The 20,503-nt window shown below is 35.3% G+C and overlaps 4 protein-coding genes across 4 annotated transcripts; 1 reads left to right on the top strand and 3 right to left on the bottom strand.

The window, feature by feature from the left end:
- Positions 1-50: 50 nt before the first annotated feature.
- On the bottom strand, positions 51-13,038 carry MONOS_12039 (putative DNA polymerase zeta catalytic subunit; the record flags this gene model as incomplete). Its single annotated transcript, XM_067864622.1, has 3 exons — positions 51-366; positions 463-12,742; positions 12,803-13,038. 3 exons carry the CDS (start codon positions 13,036-13,038, stop codon positions 85-87), a joined length of 12,798 nt encoding a protein of 4,265 aa, XP_067731464.1. The 3' UTR covers positions 51-84.
- Positions 13,039-13,231: 193 nt separating this feature from the next.
- MONOS_12040 (putative protein DPCD) lies at positions 13,232-14,271 on the top strand. Its single transcript, XM_067864624.1, has 6 exons — positions 13,232-13,316; positions 13,391-13,536; positions 13,591-13,646; positions 13,696-13,823; positions 13,879-13,981; positions 14,053-14,271. The coding sequence occupies exons 1-6, from the start codon at positions 13,243-13,245 to the stop codon at positions 14,164-14,166; spliced, it is 621 nt and encodes a 206-aa protein (XP_067731463.1). The 5' UTR covers positions 13,232-13,242; the 3' UTR covers positions 14,167-14,271.
- Positions 14,272-17,186: 2,915 nt separating this feature from the next.
- MONOS_5250 (Transcription initiation factor IIB) lies at positions 17,187-18,370 on the bottom strand (the record flags this gene model as incomplete). Its single annotated transcript, XM_067875381.1, has 3 exons — positions 17,187-17,303; positions 17,363-18,153; positions 18,307-18,370. 3 exons carry the CDS (start codon positions 18,368-18,370, stop codon positions 17,187-17,189), a joined length of 972 nt encoding a protein of 323 aa, XP_067731462.1.
- Positions 18,371-18,433: 63 nt separating this feature from the next.
- Positions 18,434-20,320, bottom strand: MONOS_5249 (uncharacterized protein). Its single transcript, XM_067875379.1, has 4 exons — positions 20,018-20,320; positions 19,241-19,963; positions 18,951-19,167; positions 18,434-18,897 (listed from the first exon to the last, which is right to left on the bottom strand). The coding sequence occupies exons 1-3, from the start codon at positions 20,298-20,300 to the stop codon at positions 19,013-19,015; spliced, it is 1,161 nt and encodes a 386-aa protein (XP_067731461.1). The 5' UTR covers positions 20,301-20,320; the 3' UTR covers positions 18,434-18,897; positions 18,951-19,012.
- Positions 20,321-20,503: the final 183 nt, after the last annotated feature.

Raw genomic sequence — 20,503 nt, 5'->3', positions numbered from 1 at the left:
TGTCTTTCAAAACACTTAACTCTATAACAAAAAGCTTTTAAACAAAAATATGAATTCGAACTGAAAATGAATAAATAATTACCATTAAATATATCCAAATTGCTCACAAATCCTTCTATTTATGTTGACTAATTGCCCACTTAATTTTCTCTGATAAAACATTGGACAATCTTCCGCCACACAAGGAATACCTCCACAAACGCAATCAAATGAGTAGCATGTACAAAATGGTGGATGTATTAAACGAGACGAAGAAAGTGGCTTTCTGCTACAAGATGAACATAAAGAAATTGCCAATGAAGAAGGACGAACACGAACCAAATAAGGTTCTGAACTTCTGCACTGAGGAAGAACCACTTTTGCGGACTAAGTCATCGAAAATAAATAAAATGAGAAAAATTGGTAAAAAATGAATCAAAAAGTGTTGAATTATTAATTTGTTTGTTATAAATGTTTGCAAACCGATTTTGCTGAATTTGAAAATTGTCTATCTCCACAGTTATCAAAAAAGCACTGCTTGCATCTCATCACAGCCAATTCATATCTTGTTTCAGCATCTCTGAGTCTTGAAATTGCAGAAAAAACTGAAATTCTGGATGAAATTAAGCTGTTTTCTGGATTAAATTGGGGTTGTAATGCTGAACTTGGAGCAAACGCAGCTGTTGCAGAATCTTCAGCTGTTGCACACTTCTCACACAACATGGGTGAAGGATACGTGTTGGCAGAAGCGTCAAAGTGGTATGTATTTTTCTCATCGAAGGAAGAATTTTTCAATGTTGATGCAGAAGCTGTTGACAATTGAAAAGCAGATGTTACAGAAGGATTTGGAGAAATGGCTGAAGGACAAGCAATGGATGCGTTTTCACCGCATCCAATGCACAATGTGGGCTTGTAGAAATGTGTAATTCTTGACTTTTCCAACAGATTAACAGTTCCTCTTCTTTTTACAAGAGCTCCTTCTCTCCTAACATCGCAGCCGCTAAATGCTGTTTTTGTTGCAATAGAGCCAAATGGATAAAGAGGAGAGACAACTTTAACATCTATTCCCTGATGGCGCAGTGAACTTAGAAAATCAACTCGCTTATGATCGAAAATGGTTCCTTGTTGAGAAGGCGCATCCCCAACAATGCCAGATTCGATTGTTGAAAGATTCATCAAGTGGCGGAAATTGGTAATCGAAGGGAAAAGCTTCATTCGTTTCTGCGCTTTGGCAAATGATGCTGGTGGCGGATAATTGGTTTTTTTCAATGAAGAAGAAGTTAAAGAAGAAGATGATGATGATGAGCCTTCGAAGTGATTTGCTTGCTTTGTTAAAGTCTCACTCTTTTCGTGGCTGTTGAACCACCACATAAACACATCCTCGCCCATCAGCGAGAACACTCTGCTGAGTGGTGGGAGTATTTGCCTCATAATGTAATATCCAATGTTCACCTTAAACCTGTTCTGCTCTACGCAATATCTTGGTGGAACAGAAAGATCCGATAGTTTTTCTTTCAACGCTTGCTTGCTTTTTGTAGTTGGCAACGCCTTGCGTTGTTGAAACGATAGCATAATCTTTTGCCTTTCTTGCTTGTTGTGTGCTCTTTTCAGGAGTTTTTCCTTTCTTTTCTCTGACACCCAATTTTTTGCCGCTTCCCTTTCTTTTGCATTTCTCTTCCAATCACCACTGGATGAGATGTTCTCATTCTTTTCACTTTCTGTAACAACATATGTGATTCTTTCTGCCTTCGACGTTCGCCACCAAGGCATTGCAGCCACAACACTTGCCGCTGCTGGAAGTGCTACGGGTCTTCGGTAGAATTCTTTTGTTTCTCTGTAGAAAATGAATTCGTGAAAAGGCATAAGACCTCTATTTATCGTTTCTAAGTCAAACACAACTCTCTTTCTGATATCGTTCATTGGGCTTCCGCACAGCAGGGATACAACTGCTCGAGACATCACATGAACTGTTGAAAGGCTTTGATCTCGTCTAATAGTCTCCAACCCTTTTGATTCAAACACTGGAACTTTTTGGTCTTTTGATGAGTATACAAGTCCGCAATATCGTTTTTTTGACACAAGAAGGCATGGACGATACACTTTCTCCATCATCAGTTCCACGGGCCATGGATTCATTTCTGTCACTTTTCTCGCAACTTGCTCTCCTTTCTCAAACACTTCTTGTAAGGTCATTTCCTTTGGAAACTGAATAAACATGGAATCAGTGTCACCATATACAACTTGTATCCTTTCATTGGATATATTCTTTTGAGATGAAGCATTTGCCTGTGCAAGGACAATTCCTTCACATTCGAAATCATTATTCATCAGATTGTTTGGCTGTAAGTTCAATTCTTCCTCAGCTGTGCGCATTGCTCTTTCGAGAGTTTCTCTTCCTGTTTGTACAACAGAATCTGCTATTTCCACGCAGGGCATTCTGCCAGTGTACCCAGCACCCAAATAGCCGTATGTAACATTGCAAATCATCTTCACAGCCATCTGCTGGGTTTGGCACACTGCTTTGTGTATAAGAGAAGGCGTATTTTTCATTGTGTTCTTCAGACGAATTCGTAACTGCAACAGCTCTGCTAACATCTTCGGCAGCACTCCCACTCGCTCGCTTTTATCGACGAATCCAATACCGTTTGGTGAGATGTTGATTCTCACTCTTCGCTTTCTCTTCGCTTTTCTCTTCGCTTTGTAGCTTTTGCTTCTTTTCGATTGTTTTGGCGTTTGTAAAGGAATATCTGTCATTCTATTCCAAATTGTGTGTTCATTTCGTTTTTGTAAAAGCAAAGCGTTCTGATAAGAATTCGCTCCTAATCTTTCATTTTTTCGAATTTCAAGCTCTTCTCTGCAATCTGCATCTTCTTCTTCTTCGCATCCACTTTCGTCTTCGCTGCAATTCACCCATTCATCAACCTCCACCTCCATTACACCCATCCATTTCTTTGTTCGTCCTCTTGCGCCTTTTTGTCCCGTCATATGAGCTCTGCCAATGCATGTTGAAAAGCACATGTTGTAGGCAATCACAATCGAAGGATACAAAGACTGGAAGTCCAATACAGCAACGGGACCCTCCTTCAATCCAGATTCAGGCTCTAGTATCATCGGAGGACATTCAGGAAACGGCTGATTGAACACATCACGTTGAGAGGGCGAAGGAAAAACAAAGTTCCGTGGCTTGGCTAAGCGAGACAACAATGATTCAACACGAAATTGGGATCCTCGAGAATGGACTGTATGAAACGGAATCCCTATCACACGTGCAAATTCACTTGTTGATGATACAATGCGAAGGTCGTTGCAGCACAAATATCTGATCCATTCGCAGCATCTCATTGAATGCGGCACAACAACATCCCACATACGCTGCTTGCTTAACGCCTTCATCGTGGCACCGCTGATCGTTGGAAATCGAACACCATAAAGTGTTCCAATAACACTGCTGAGTGAATAACTCCTCAGCGCCCGCTGCATCTTCATCAGCCGCCATCCACACAGCGCTACTCTTCCTACAATGTCTTTATATCCCAACACTTCATACTTCCCTGAGTAGCGCTTTACTTTCACATACGACTTCTTAATTGGTTTCTTCTTTTTTTCATGCAACTTTTTTCGTTTTGATATGCCCAAATATGAATCAGACGTATCATCTCCACTTCCTTCTTTGTTTTCATCTGAATCAACATTACTATCACTCTCATTGGCCCACAGGCCCAGCTTCGTTTTTGTTCTTCCGTCTCCATAGCCCACACGCTCCTTGTGCTTACAGGCACTTGCAACAGCCAATGCATCGCTGACATCAGCTCCTCTGTTGATCAGCGGAAGAACTGGAATTCCAAGCTTCATTCCCCTCCACACTGCATAGCGGATCCCAAGCAAGAAACACGAATCGCCTCCTCCTCCAGCACCTGAGGCCTCTCCATTAAGCGTCCAGCTGATAAGCACATCCGGATCCCACACTGTGCGAATGACAGCACAAATGATGAAGATGAGGATACGCTCATTAGGCGCAACAAGACATGCTGTGCGAAGTGACTTTGAAAGAGAAGCAAATTGAGTTGATTGAGGCGTGGATTTTGCAATAGCAAGTGCAGATTCGTTTGAAGCTTCCGTACTTGAAGTAGTTGCTGAATAAGTTGCATAATAATCTTGTACCATTCGCTCCACTTTCTCATATTCATTCCAATCGATCACTTCATCAGCATGATCTCCATAAAACGATGCGAATAGGTTCTCTCCTTCGTGTACTCCATTTTGTTTGTTTTTCTTTTCATTCTGATCTTCATTCGTCTTCAGGTCACTGCTTCCACATCGCGTATCAAGCACAACTGTTCCTCTCTCCAACATCATTTCTTCGTCATTTTCGTGGATTGTCCAGCAAACACACACAATTGGATCGCTGTCCCCGTCTGGTGTTCGTTCTCTGTCTGTCTGTGCAACAAAAGACAGAGTCATCACCCGAACATGATCACTTGCTTCTCCATCTGTTTTACTCTCTTTCCACTTTGCCCTGTCTTTTTCTCGTTCTTCTTGCTTTCGCTGGATGGCCTCTTCTTCGCCACTTATCTCAGAAAGAAGAGAATATTGCGTTGGCGCAGCAGATGTTGGGGCAGACGCAGAAGTCGGTGCTGAGGCTGAAACAGGAGCAGAACCAGAACTCGAAGGCGAAGGTGTAGAAGAAGATAAAGATATGGATTTAATTATTGAAGTGGGAGTTGTTGGTGTTGTAGGGGTTGTAGGTGAAGTAGGTGTCATAACTGAAGGAGCAGAAGACATAGGCGGTGTTGATGGAAAGGCATCTGTAGAATCAGCAGACACTTCATCAACACCAAATCCAACTGTTGACAATGGAGAAGGGGGAAATACTTCTGATCTATTTTGGCTATAACCTTTGTTCTTTTGTTGTTGTTGCGTTGGCTGGGAAAAGATTGAAGCTTCTGATGAAGGATGTTTCGATTTTCTTTCTTCGATGATCAAGTTCAGTTGAACTGTCTGTGTTTCTGATTCATCTCCATCGTTATCGTCATTGTCGTTGTAATTGTCGTTTTCTCCATTTTGAATAATTTCATCAACAGCTCTGTCGATTCGTGCCTCATTTCTTCTTTCTGCCTCTTCCACGGCATCTCTCCTGCTTTCGCCTCCTTCTTTTCTGAGGTGCATTATTTCTCCAAATGCCTCAACTTGATTTCTCAGTTCACTCACGTCGTCCACTCCTTCCATATAAGTATTGTCTCCATCCTCTTCGTCGTTCAAAGCCAAAATTTGCTCTTCTGCTTCACTCTCTTCCTGGCAATTGAATGTGCTTTTTCTTTCTTCTTTTCCCTCTTTTGATTTTTTGCTTGAAAAGTTCTGTGACAAAAATGAAGCATTCTTTTTGTCTTGTGCTTGTTGTGGAATAACAATTGTGATGTTTTTCGGGATTCTCATTGCTTTTCCTTCGTCTTCTGACAAATTATCTTTTTCTGCTTCGTTCAACATCTTCTCAACTACATCGCAGTCATTTTCTGCATTTTCATCATCTTTTTCAGATTCTTCAGTTGAATCATATTCATTTTTGTTTTCATATTCTTCGCTTTGATGCTCGCTCTTTTCTCTTTTTTCATCTTTTTCATCACCTTCTCTTTCAACTTTTTCTCCTTTTAGCATATCCTCTGGTTTATCTTCTTCAATACTCGTCCTTTCTCCGTTTGCATCGTTTTCTGTCTTTTCGTTCATTGAATGTTTGTCCTTTTGATATCTCTTTTTCATTTTGTTCGTTCTTTCCTTTGTTTTCCTTCTGTCCTTATGATTTCTGTGCTTCTTTGTCTTCTTTCGAGAAGCTTCAGAATATGACGAATAAGACACGCCAGGCATTTGCGGAAATTTGAGAACAGAATGTTGGAGCAAAGAGAGTATTTTCACAGTCTCTGGATTGAGTGTGACAAGAGGACAAAGTTTGTCCATGTCAACAGAATCCCACGAATACTTGGCTTCTTTTGCTGTCCCTTCTCCATTTGTGTCTGTGAGGAATGGTTCTGTTGACGCTTCTGAATGATCAGCTCTAATTGAATGATCTTCCTCTGGTGCTTTCTCTTGTTCAGTTGGCAATGGATCGTTAAGAACTTGATTGAAAGAGATGTTATTTGAGTCTTCTTCATGTGATTGAAAAGCAGACTGTGAAAGAGGAGCAGCAGATGGAGTCAAAGTGAAAGATGCTAATTTCGAAGAAAGAGAACAAGTAAAAGTGGAAGATGATGCAGGCGAGGATTGGCTTTGTGCAGTAAAAGAAGTCGGACCTTCTTGTTGTTCGTAGGCTTTCTTTGATGTATCATCATCGTTTATTTCTTCGTTTTGAAATGGACAAGATAACTGAATAGATGATTCAATCATTTCTTTCTCACTATTTTCCTTTGGTTGTTTTCCAACAAAAGAATCAGAAAGAGTCGATTGCAAATATGTTAAACTTTTATGTGGCGAATTCGATTGCATCAACAATATTTCCTCTTCTGCAGTTGGCAGTTCAAAATTCTGAATATCACCAGTTGGATTTACTGTCATTTCTTCTAAGTGATTTTGTGGATCATTTACAACAAGAAAATCAATGCTGCTTTTGTCATTGGATACATTGACTTTTTCTTCATCACCTTCTCTTTCTTCTTCTTCTTCTTCAGTGTAGCTTTTGTGTTGTGTCAATATATTGAATCTTTCTTTTACATCTCCTTCTTCGTCTTCTTCCATCGAATGTGCATATTCAGAAGCAATCTTTTCGTTTTCATGTTCTGCTTCATTTCTTTCATCAGCTATTTTGCTGAGATTAATTGAACTTTCCGCTTTGGGAAGATCCATTTTCTGTTTTTCTGCTTCAGCCTCTCCATTAAAAATATCTATTTCTTCTCTTTCTTCTTCTTCTTTATCTTTTATTGATAATGAATCACAAACTTGATCTTCTATTAACGTTGGTGATTTCAAAGGCTCAACATCAATTTCTTGCACAGCAATTGAAGAAATATCAGATGACTTATCTTTCTCATTATTATTTTCAAAGGACCCTTCAATTGAATCCATTTGTATGTCTGTATTATCTTCTTTCTTTTTATTTTCACTTTCTGTTTTTCTTGTAGCGAATGATTCATTTCTGTGAACAATTTCAGAAGAAGAAGAACAAACTGATTTTTCTGTATCAAATGAAGAAGAAGAGGAGAAGGGGGAGGAAGGCAAGGCAACCAAAGAAGATGAAGATGAATTTGAGGAAGAAAAAAGAGAGTTTGAATGAGAAGGGGAAACTGGGGGAAGATGATAAAAAGGAGGTGATGATGAAGATGGTGGTGATTGTGGAGAAAAAGGAAGAGAAAGCGAAGAAGGAGAAGGAGAAGAATGTGGAAAAGGCAAAGAAAGAGGAGAATTTGGAGAAACCGGGGGTTGTATTGATTGAGGCTGTTGTGGAAGAGAAGGAAGCAATTGTGGTTCTGACGATGTTTTCGATGGGCAAATGGAAGGAAAAGGAGAAGATGGGAGAGACAAAGGAGACAAAGGAGACAAAGGAGAAGAAGGAGATAAAGGGGAAGAAGGGGATAAAGGGGAAGAAGGGGATAAAGGGGGTATTGGAGATAAAGGAGATGTAGGTGATGAAGGTGATTGAAGTGATATCTTTGCGGCAGATGATAAATTGTCTGTGTTTGTTGCATGTCTCTTTTTCAGCTCTTCTCCAATAGCATTTTTGTGTTTTGAAGCAAAAAGAATGCCAGTTGAACGAAAGCGCTGTGTTCGATGAGAAGATTGAATGACAGCAGATGAAAGTGGCTTGGCAGAAGGCAAAGGCGGAGGAGAGGGTTGTTTGTTAATTGAATCAGAAATAACAGATGAAGATGATAATGAAGAGGATGAAGAAGAGGATGAAGAAGAGGATGGTGATGAAGAGGAAGAGAGGGAAGAAGATGTTGGAGATGTAGAAGAAGATGATGATGAAAACGAAGTCGAGGCAGATGAAGACGTAGATAAGGAAGAAGGCGTTATTGCAGATGTTGTTGATGAAGAAGTAGTTTGCATTGAAGAAGACGATAAAGAAGGAGAAAGTGGATGTGAAAGAGGATGGTGAAGTTTTGTTATTTGGTTTGTCTTCGGTTGTAACTGTATTTTCAAGGGAGAAAATAAATGCTTCTTTGTTTGATTCATATTCTGACGATGCATTTGAAGAGAAGGATTTCTGCTTTCATTCACTTTTGGTCTAAAAGGATGGAAAAGAGATTGCTTCGGTGGCTTCAGCGGTCTTTTTAAAGATGTACTTGTTTTAGTTGTTTCTGTTATTTTTGGTTGGTTTATTGGATTCAAGTTTGTTGTGCTTGTAGAAATCGAATTTACAGATTTAATTTCTTTGTTTTCTTTGAGAGAAATTTTCATATTACTTTTTTCCTTTTCTTCTTCTTTTGTTTCCTTTCTGCTTTCTTCTTTCTTTTTAATATTTGTATCTTCATTAATTCCTTCCTCTCTTCCTTTCTTCGTCTTCTTTTTCTTCTTCTTCTTCTTCTTCTTCTTCCTTCTTTCTGTCAATTCACAATGAAACATCAATGGATTTGTGGTTCTTGTGTGTCTTGTGTGTGTTCCTTCTTCTTCTTCTTCTATCTCTTCGCTGTCTTCTATTTCAACACACATCTTTCTGTCTGATTCTGCTTCATCTTCTGCCTTTTCTGATATCATCTTTCTGCCTGACTTCTTTGCTGTTGTTGCATCTTCGAGATTTATTGGATCAGATACAGTGCCTTCTTCATTCGTTCCTTCTTCTCTTTCATCATCCGTAATAACTTCAACTTCTGGTGAATTATTAGTCTTTTCTGTGAATTTTCCTGAAGTCTTTTTTTGTTCTTTGTTTATTTCTCTTGTTGATGGTTCTAAAATGATTGGGTTGTTAAAAGAATTTGATGAATTGGTAGAACGTTTGGAGTTGTTTGAAGGTCGAATTAAATGTTTCACTAAAGAAGAAGGAGGAGGAGAAGGAGAGGAAGAGGAAGAAATGTCAGATAAGCTGTCTCTTCTGTTTGAAGGAGTAACATCAATAACTTCAACATCATCCATTCCATCCAGTTGAGGAATAATAAAAATTGTATTTTTTCTTTCTTTCTCTTCGCTTTTATCTCCTTCACTTTCTTTGTCTTTCCATCTGATTTCTTTGTTCTGATCATCAATATCTTCATCTCTATCAATTTCTTCTTCGTCGCCTTCTTCGAATCTGTCTCTTTTGATTTCATAAGAGCGGTTTCTTCTTCGTCTTCTGTTATGTTTTATTTCATCATCTTTTTCATCACCTTCATTTTCATCATTTTCGACATTTTCTTCTTCTTCTCCATCTCCAAATGCATCCATCTCTTCCTGAATCATTTGAGTCAAAAGCTCCTTTTCTTCTTCGTCTTCTGAATCACATCCAATCAACATGCTCATTTTTCTCTCTCCTTCTGAAATACTACTAATATCATTTTCGTCTTCTTGTTCATCTTCATCTTCCTCTTCATCATTTTCGAGTTCATCTTCTTTCTTCTCAATCTCTTCATCATCAATTTCATCATCATCATCATCTTCTTCTTCTTCTTTTCCTCCTCCTTCATTATCCCCAACTTCCTTCTCTTCTTCCTCATCTTCAATGCTCCTTCTTCTGCCAAAAGAGTTCCTCTGAGAAAACTTCTGTGAAAGATGGGGCATTTGAAAAGAAGAAATAAATCGCGATGAAAAAGCAGAAGTTGAACGAGTTTGGGTTGAGATGGAATTTGAGCGTGTTTGTGATCTTTTTGAATTTCGAATATGAGAAGCATTTCGAATGAATGGAGATTGAGAAGAAGAGAAAGAAGAAGATGTTGATGATGATGATGATGATGTTAAAGAAAAGGGATTTTGTTGCTCTAGAAGGACTGGCTGTGTTAGTAGAGGTGTTGAGACAGCTGATGAATGAGAAGGAGAATGGAATGAAGGAGACGAGAAAGACGAAGAAGACAAGGAAGAAAGTGAAGAAAATGGAGAAGGTGGCAAATGTTGGTTCATATTCGATGGAGTTGAAACAGAACTCATTGAAGAATAAACCAAAGAAGAGGAATGGTTTGGAGTGGATGTCTGTTTAAACAATTGTTTTTCTCTTTCTTTGGATTGATTCTGCGATGGCTGAGGAAACATGTGAGAAACAAAGGGAGTTGGAGATGCTGTCAAAGATATATTTGAAGATGTTTGTAGCTCAGAAGTCATCTGCTTGTTGTTAGCCATCTGAAGAATCCTGCTATCTTCATTTGAAAGAGATGGAAATACTGTTCTGTCTGCTCCATTCAGCGCTTGAGAAAATTCAGGTGTCAAACTTTCATTTTGCATCAAATAGCTGCTGTTGCGTCGTGTTTCATATTCACTTTTCACTTTCGCCATTCCTTCTGCCTCTTCTTCTTCTTCTTCTTCCATTTCCTTCAGTGCATCCAACATCATGTTCATCACTTCCTCTTCCTCGTCGCATCTTTGCAGTGTTCTCTCTCGTTTCTGCAGCTCCTTCGCTGACATCAGCTGTTCTGCTGTGTCTGGCTCCAAATTGTGCTTCTTTCTTGCCGGCACAGGCGATGCGAGTGGGGGAATAATCGAACGTGGCTGAGACATTTGTGTGGAGGAATATTGGAGTTGAGAAGAGAGAGGCATCTGAGAAACAGAATTTGGAGTAAACAACGAAGACAACGAAGACAATGAAGACGAGGAAAGAGAGGAAGACGATTCAAAAAAGGCATTTTTCTGTGCGCTTTTGCCAAACAGCCTCATTCTTGTGACAGAAGTTGGCTGTGTTGAAGGAAATGGCGAATCCAATGTTAGCCTTTGAGTCATCTGAGAGCTGATATTATGAACAGGAGTGGAAAAGAAGGCTGAGGAAAGCTCAGAAGGTGAGGATGATGTTGTTGTTTGTTTATCTGAAGATCCACCTTCCAATGTGCTCAGCCATTCAGTTTGGTCTGTTTGAGCTGTTTCATGTTGTTGTGTCTGAAGTCCAATCTGAGAAGCAAATGGAGTGGTTGAAGCTGATGTTGAAACATGTGATTGCATTTGCATTGAAGAAGGTTTTGGAGAGCCTGGCAAAGAAGACGAAGAAGAAGATGATGTTGTTGTTGAAGGTGATTGAAATGAAGAAGAAGAAGAAGGCAGTTCTGCAGATGCGTTGTGTGAGGATAGTCCAAACACTTCAGACAAAGCAGGAGACAGCACTTTTCCTTTGAAGACATCGCGAAGTCGCTCTTCTCGCGAAAAAGACGATGGCTGTGCTGGTGGAAGTGTTGCTATGAACTCGCACAACTGCCTCTCTTTTTCTTCCTCATCATTTTCTTCTTCCTCTTCTTCTTCTTCTGCATTCATTATTTCCTCCTCTTCTCTTGAGCATTGATGAATTGATTGAGAAGCATTGTGCTGATTCTGATCCAAAAGCCTTTTTCTTTCGCTTTTCTTCTTAACACCAGCATATCCACCAGCAGCTACCACTTCTGCAATAAGCTTCTTCGCTTTCATTAATTCTTTGCTTGACTCTTCTGTTTCTGATCCAAAACTAATTAGAAGTTGTCTGTTTTCATCTTCGAATGTTCTTTTTTCAGCTGCCTTTCCATTGACGAGGTTGTATTTGCTCATTATCTCTTCTTCCTCCTTCTCTTCTTCTTCTTCTTCTTCTTCCATTTTTCCAACTGGATGGCAAATAGGAATTGGATTCCTTTTTATCGGTGCTGGTTGCACAAATGGGGGAATTCTCAGCGTTTTCCTGTTTATTTCATCTTCCTCTAACATGCTGTTCAATGTGCCGCACAGAATTTCTGATCTATTATCATTTTTTTCATCACTTTCCATGTTTTTTCCGAATTTTTCAAGAGTTTTCGTTTCTTTGCGAAACTTTCTCATATTTTGTTCATTAACTGAACTTCCATTTTGGGTGTATTCTTTATCATAAGCATCAATCGAACTATTTTTCATCTCATTTTCTGTTTCCCCTGGTATCTTCATTGTTATTGGTGTCCTGTTGATCCGCTGCGCATTTAAAATATCTGTGCACATCACATCTACCTCTGTCACAGTAGATGAGGCAAGCTTAGGAATGTTATTTGCTGGAAGCGTCCTTAAAACACTGTGCTTGTCGATTGAATCAGAATTGCCAGTCGACCCTGTGAAAACAGAAGACTTTGGCAGCCCCTGCTGTGCCAGCGGAAGGCGCACTGTTGTATTCACACAGTCAATGTATCCCATTCCGGTCAGATTGTAGTCAACCATGAACTGTATGTCTGGAGAGAGATGTGATTCATATGGCATTGTTCCGCTCTGTTCATTACCTGAATCCAATCTAAGTTCATCATAGTCATTTTCTGTCATTTTCGTCTCACCTTCTGTCTTTCCCAAACGAACAAAGCGACTCAATGTCTGTATTGCAGAAGAGTCAATAACGCTGACTTTCACAAAAACTTCCTCTCGATTGTGAAATCCATAGAACGGAAGGCCTCGTACAAATGAAGCGTCAACAACCCACGGTCCATTGCGATTGTGCTGCTTCAACGAATCATCAATCACATCCGTCTTGAGCTCGTGATATAAAAATGGTCCTCTAAAAAACTCGTTATCTTGCATTCGAAACTTATTTGCACTTTTATTGTGTGTTGATTTGCTGTTTTCATCTTTTTGCATTCGTAAGTGAACAATATGATCGTCGTCAACTTTTGGGGAAAATGGTGAATGAATAATTGGTCTTGAAGGATAAAATGCTTTTTTTCCATTTTTACCCGATGAAGTTTGGCAAAGCCTTAGCAGCAATGTATTAAAAAAAGAAACTATGTTTAGCATAACTTCTTCTTGGTGATACTTATCATCTTCACTCACTTCAAACGGAATGAAGAAATATGGCTTAAATCCGTGAACATATAAGCAAACATTTTCTCCATTCGTAGTGGTTCCAAATATCCTCACGATGTGCGTATATTGTAATGGAGCAATTGAGTATTTTCCTTGAGTTTCATGAAATCTTTCAGATGCAAAGCCAAGAAAACTGTCAATTGAAAAAAGTCGAATCCTAAGTACATTGTTTTTCTCATTTTGCATCTGTTCATGTATGTAATATTTTCTTTTTGCTTTCTTTGCAAATATTTAATTATAATCTCTTTTTCAACAAATTTTGATAAATTTTTCGGAAAAAAAACTACGGGAACAGAATTTCACAGTCGTTGTTTTTCTTTTTTTCATCATATTACGGTATTTGTAATTTATTTTAATGATGAAATCAAGAAATAACCTTAATATATTTATATGTCATTATTAGATTCTCTTGATATTCCTCCAGATCTTTCTGGAGGACAAAAAAATGCTTTTGTGGTTGATGGGTATGAAATGTTTTTACTATATTTATTTTTATAACGATAAATTTGAAATACAACTTTTGTTTGAATTCATTTAGTCGTCGAAAAATTCATACTGTCTGGGAAGATAGAGGAGGAATAGAAATGGCTGAAGAATATGACCTTGCATCAGATGAACTTCTTGTTCGAAAATTTAAAAAGCCAACAACTTTAGGAGGTGAAGGAGAATGGGTTTATGAAATTGGTTTGTTTCAAATGTTTTTATTTGTTTGAGTAATAACTTCACATTGTTATTAAGGCGAACCTCCTGTAAAGCATGGTGGTGATTTACTTATTGCTGAGAGCTCTTCTGCTGTTTGTATTATTTTTAATTTCATTGAAGTAAAAAAAAATATTATTATAGCCATATCTATTTAGGCAAGACGAAAAACTAAATTTTGTCTTCAAAATTCGAAATTTATATTATCCATTGTCCGTTTATTCTGTGACAGTTGATGGACAACAACTGGTTGTTAGAACTTCTAATAAAAAGTTTGTTTTTTTTTTTCTACAATTGTTTTCACAACAAATGCTCGTATTAAATTAGATATTTCAAAAGAATCTCAATTCCTGATATGAATCGTGCAAAGTTACCTTTAATTCAATCATCGGTTTCCTTTACTCATACGGGAAGCACACTTGTAATAAGGGTTTGAATAAAACTTGATGTTATCAATTTTTGTATACAACCATTTCATGAAATAATTTTTATCTTCACCAGTACAAAAAACCATCTCCAATTTTGGAGACTGAAGCAAAAGCACGCGAAGAACGAAAGAAGCTCAAATCCGAGCGTCCACCTAAGGATGGAGATGTTGAATGTAACTCACAGTGAATGATTAATGCACATTTTTTCAATATTTCAATGAATAATCTAATTTGTTTCACTTCGTATTTTTTGAAAAATATTTTAATATTTTAACATGTTATTTACCAAAAAGAAGTATTTATTACACGTTTAGCAGATTGAAACAAAATTAAGAATTGTCATTTATACACTTTCAGAAAAAAAAATTTTTTTTATTATTTTGTTTCACATACAGCAGTTGTTTTTGTCAAGTTGGAAACAACTCAATGAAACAATGAACATTTTTGTAAGAATTCTAATTCTTTCGAAAAGAATAATAAAAAAATAAGATAGTACTGCATTTTCAAATTTAAGATAATTTTTTGTTCCTTGCATAAGTGTTCTTGAACGGAAAACAAAAGGATATTGTCATGAAAATAATTCGTTCTAAAGGACAACTTTCTCACAATAAGTTCCTGCGTGTATATTTTATTTATTTTTTTTCAATTCTGAATGTGCTCAAAATACCGGACAAGATCGATTTCTCAACAACTGCATAATGAATAATTCTGATAATTTTCCTCAAAGCCCATCTTATCTGTGCGAACTCTAGTGACAAACTAGACTTTCATTTTCATGTTGTTTAAATGTTTTAAATAATAATTTTTGAAATCTCGGAATAATAGGATTTTGAGTTTCTCAGAAATTTCAAAAATTATTTTTTAAAACATTCAGACTACATGAAAATGAAAGTCTAGTTTGTCACTAGAGTTCGCACAGATAAGATGGGCTTTGAGGAAAATTATCAGAATTATTCATTATGCAGTTGTTGAGAAATCGATCTTGTCCGGTATTTTGTACATTATAAATTTCCTTTAAGTCCATTATTTTCAGAAAATTATTCACAGAATATAAATTTTTTGATAAAAAAAATAAAAAAAATATGTGTCAAAGTTTTATTGACAAGTTCATTTTGAATAATATTTTGTTGAAAACGAAATTTGAAAATAATCTTCAAATTTTCATTCCAACTCATCAAATTTCGCAATCATGGAAATCAAAGCTTGGCAATGTTTATTAATGCATTTTTGTGAAAAATTGAAAGTCGGAATGAATTTTTGAAGAAAATATTGGATTTTCATTTCCACCTGAAAATAATTAAAAAGGAACTTTACAAAAAAATTTTAACATAATTTATATGTTTTTTTTACTTCAAAATAATCAATGAAAAATGAAAACAATTTCATTTACGTACAGATTTATTCAAGCAAATCATTTTTTGATATATGTGATTATTTTTGTAACCTTTCAATTTTTCGGTGTGCTGATGATTATAATAATTGATCGTTTTTGATAATAAAATTTTCTTTGAAATTTGAAATTCGTTTTAGTCGTATCAAAAGCCAATGTTTGATGAAAAAGAAAGAGAGAGATGTTTTTAAATGAAGTTATCATTTTTCTGAGTTGATCACAAAAAATGGCAAAATTTTTTTGAAAAGTTCCTTTTGTTTAATTTTCGAATTCAAAGAAATTTCATATTTCGATCAAATTTCTGTTGCCACTCACCAGATTTCACTGTCATAAGAAAAAAATCTTGACGATGTTATTATTCACATTCTTATGTAATTTGGTGAGTGGAAACAGAAATTTGATCGAAATATGAAATTTCTTTGAATTCGAAAATTAAACAAAAGGAACTTTTCAAAATAATTTAGCCAAATATTAAAATCAAAATTATCAAACAGATAATTATGTTAGAAATTATATGATTATAAAAAAATGTTGCCATTTTGATCAACTATTTTTTTTTTATCTATTTAATTTCGTTATGTTGGAAATTACTGAAAGTCTATTTTTTCTTTTATTTGTAAAACTAATCAAAGAAATACACTGGAATGATACTAACTTCTCCATATTAAGGAATTGCAAAATATTTTTTTTTGAAAAAACAATAAACACTTTTTTTTTTATGTTAATGTTTTCGAAATTGAGTAATTATTTTTGAAATCATAACTTTTTTCGGGGTGTTGATTTCTCTAATTCAGTTTGACATAAAGAAAAGTTTTTGTATTCGAATGCAAAAATTATCACAACTGCATCAAAAATAAATGTTTTGACTGGAATGATAATGAGAAAGTATTGAACAAGCCTTTTCAATTATTTGTGTTTTTTGTTGAATGTCAAAATGAATTCAAAAGCGTAAATAAACATTGATAAAAAATGACACAAATATAATCACCCAATTTATGTTTTTTCATAGTGCAAATTTTTGTAATGTCTTTTTTCTTCAATAAGAAGTTTTTTCATTAATTTTCGGAAACAATGTTATTATTGTAAAAACTATTATTTGAGATAAGGAAATGACATTATAATTAAAAAAAGAATTGTTATTTTTCAGTGTTCACAAACCTCTTTTCAAAATTCTAATTTGATCCGAAATCTTTTTCAATTATTATTAGAAATCAAAAAAAAAATCTGAATGAAAAAAAATTAATTTTCAAAAATCAAAACAATTATTTCAGTTGAAAAATTGGAATCTTTTTTTATTTTTCATTATCCATCCACATTTTTTCATTCTTCACAATTAACATGTTGATATTTATTTTATTTTTTTATTTATTTTTTTCCTTTTAATCAGATAAATAATCTAAAAAATTTTTTTGTTAGAAAAAATGAAAATTAACAATTTTTTATCTTTAAATATTCGTGTTTGAATGGTAGCTGATTAGATAATATTAAAATAAAAAATTGCGTAAAAGTAATTAATTCGTAAAATGTAAAAATTACTATTTTTCAAATAAAAATAATTGCACTTCAAAACGACATTGCACAAACTTCACAATTATAATGCAAGATAATAAAAAATTTATTTTTCTATTTTAAACAATTAAAATGAAAAAATAAAATAAAATAAAACAAATATAAAACATTAAAATGATATAATTAAAAATGACTAAAAAAAAAAATAGTTAAAATTTTAACTTGAAAAAGAAATTTGCAATTTTTTTTCGTTTGAAAGAAACGATAATGATAAGATTAGAAATGAATGATATAAAATATCCAACGGCCTAAACAGACGGAATAGTCTTTGTAACAGGCTTAAAATTTGTTGGAATTAATTTTGCAGCATTTGGTTGGAGATCTCTGTATGCAACACGTATTGTTTGTTCTGATATGCGGATAACCTAAAAAAGGATTACACTCAAATATGAAAAATACTAGAGCAATGAATTATTAATCATGCCTCTGTGATATCTTTATAAGATCTCGGCTGGTCGGATAGCTGTGAAATGAAATATATTGCAACGGCACAGATTGTAATAACATCTCTGCCGCCTAGCATTCCTTCCTCCACAATTGTCTTTGCAACAAGTTGCGCAGCATTTGCAACAGCTGTCGAAAGTTTCAAGCCGGCACAATAACGGCGTACATATTGATCCGTTGTAATTACATCCAAGCGGATATCAATGGTCTTGGAAACAAATTTATATGCTCGTGTAATATTCTTTCGTGGAATATTTAACTGAGTGTAAACTTCTTTGAATGTCCTATTTTCATTCAGTTGACGACATGCAATATACAAGCATGAAGCAATAATAGATTCCATATTTTTCCCGCGAAGAGTTCTTTTTTTTGCCAATTCTCGATAAAATTCACATGCTAATTCCTGAACTGGCTGATCAAGTTCCATCCTATCACCCATCCTTGAAACAGCCTGAAAAGCTGCAGTCAATGAACGATCAAATGCGCTCATTGCACCACTTGCATGAACACGATACATCATATTCGTCATATCTTTTGAAACCGTTTTTCCATGATAATCGCGGTTTCCAATGACCGTGCTCATGCCACCTCCCATCAATCTATCATCAATAGGACCACCGACTCTGTCCATGCTCTCTCCAGGATTATCGTCATTCGCAAACGTTCTCCATTCAGAGTACTGGTCAATGATCTTTTCAGCTAAAACTAATCCGCATTGTTTGCACACAACGTCACCTGATCGATGATCTTCTTTTACAGGAGGATCATATTCTATAAGCGAATACAAAAATTCATTTTCAAAATACGATAGCAACAATATTTCAACATATAAAAGCCGAAATAAATTATTGTAATATTTCCCAAAATACAAAAATATTATGCCAAAGTAACAACAAATAATTCCAAAATAAAATAATTATGTACCATCGCAATCCGGGCAATAGTACGAATAACGCGTAGGCTCTGCAGTTTCGCTTTCATCTATCATTGTGCTCCAATCAGAAATGAGCCAATGGTTTATGATCTCATTTTTGAAAAGGAAATAAATAAATCGATATTAATATCATATATTTAATTTATTTCTATAAAAAAGTCACAAAATGAATCTTGAAGATGACTATGCTCTTGAATTTTAACAAAAAAAAAAATAATTCATTTTCATATATTAATAACAACAATGCTAATATTTGTGAAAACAAAAATATCGATAAATAGAAAGAAAGAGCAAAAAGAAAAGAAGAAAGAGAAAGTTAAAGCAAATAACAATTTTTAAATTTTTTTGAAAAACATCTCAAGAGATATTTTATTATTTCATATTAACAGAATAGCTTTTTGTAGATATTTGAAACAAAACGATAGACACGTTTGTTTGGAGTTTGAAATGAAAATGAAATTTGCGAAATATAAGAATTAGAACAGAATACAATCATTTTATTTTTGTTGTAACTGAAACAAAGAAATATGAAATTGATTACAACTATGTGAAAATTTAAAAGATACCATACATGAACAAAACTAAACCCAAATATTTTCATATTCAAAGAAAAAAAATAAAAGGATCATCAAACCTCACACACGAATTCACAACACTTACAGCAACAATCAATAAATACGTATCCATTTTTAAATCTTAATTTATCTTTTGTTTGACTAGCGTGTCGTTGAATCCCTCAATCACATCAACAATCATTTCTGGCAAGACAGCAACAGGAATGTCGAAAAATGAGTTTTTCGGCTCTCGTGACACACGCTGCACTCCAAGTGGAGAATCACTTTTACAAAATACTGTGAAACAAAAAATTTTGATTTGTTTGAAAAAAAAATAAATTCATTCGAAAAATATGAAGATTTGACAAACCCAATACTTTCTGAACTACCTCTTGAGCCTTGTTTGTTGGAACGCTCGTACTAACTTTTTGACTTTCTTCTTTTTCTTCAGAAACTTCGTTTTCAGCATTTATGTGAAGCTTTAAAGCTTTTGCTTCTATCTTTTCCACAACATTAAACGCCATCACAACAGAAATCACTGAATATATTTTCGAAATTACTTGAGCTGTATAAGGCTTGTGGGGAAATAGCAGCGACACAGCATAAGAGGGGAGAGAAAATCCAAGAAAATATATCCAGTTTCGTCCGGCAAATGCATATCCATCCAAAGGCCCTCTGCTTTTTGGAAGCAAATCACTTTCTGAAGCTGCCTGCGGAGTTATCAAACTCCAGTTTGAAGAAAATGAAAGATATGCAGTGTATATCCTCCGAATGAAATATCCTATATAACGCCCAACAAATGGCAATGCCGTTATCAAAACATTCTGCGTTACCATTCCAATCGTTGGTGCAAATCCTATCACTGTCTTCAGAATGAAATTAGCAGCTGGTTTCTTTTCATTACTTTCTTCAATGCTAGCTTCAATAGAATGTGCAGCATTATATTTAGCAAGGAATGAATGCTTTCGCAATATTTTACCTGCTAATTGGCACGTGATAGAACAGACAACAAGAAGAATGGCTCCCCAAGGAATCTGACAAAAAAGTTGATAAAGGAATTGCTTTGGCATTTTGTACAATTGCCTAAATAACCCTTAAATGTGCAATCAAAATTCAATACTCAATTAAAAATATTAATTGCTCACACAATTTGTATTCTCCGGAACTTGAATCTTATCTGGATTCCATCTTGCATCTAAATAATCCGCAAAAGGGAAAAAAATAGCAATTACGCCAATTATGTAAGTAGCAAGAAACATTGCTATTTCCTTGTTTTGCATTAATATTCGGTAAAAAGCTGGATAATTCAATGCATCAGCAACCCCTGTCAAATACCGTTTTCCCTGGTAAATAAGTTTCTCTTTCATTTCATTATTCGGAGATTCTTCTTTTTTTACACTCATATTATCACTTTCATTAGTTGATTCCATTTATTTCAGTATTCTCGAAGAAACCCAATATAAACTTAACATAAGAGATTGAATTTTTCGTGTTGTTGTTCATCATCGTGAAATTTAATTCAACTGATATTATTTTGAATTGATAAGAAAATTTAATCACTTGGAATAATTAGCCCATCATAAAACATTATGGAGAAAGGTCAAACTTACAATTCGAATTTATTTAATGATTC

Source organism: Monocercomonoides exilis, assembly GCF_001643675.1.
Source record: "Monocercomonoides exilis strain PA203 chromosome Unknown scaffold11-1913109, whole genome shotgun sequence".
Lineage (NCBI taxonomy): Eukaryota > Preaxostyla > Oxymonadida > Polymastigidae > Monocercomonoides > Monocercomonoides exilis.
This window is presented reverse-complemented; position numbering and strand designations above follow the sequence as displayed.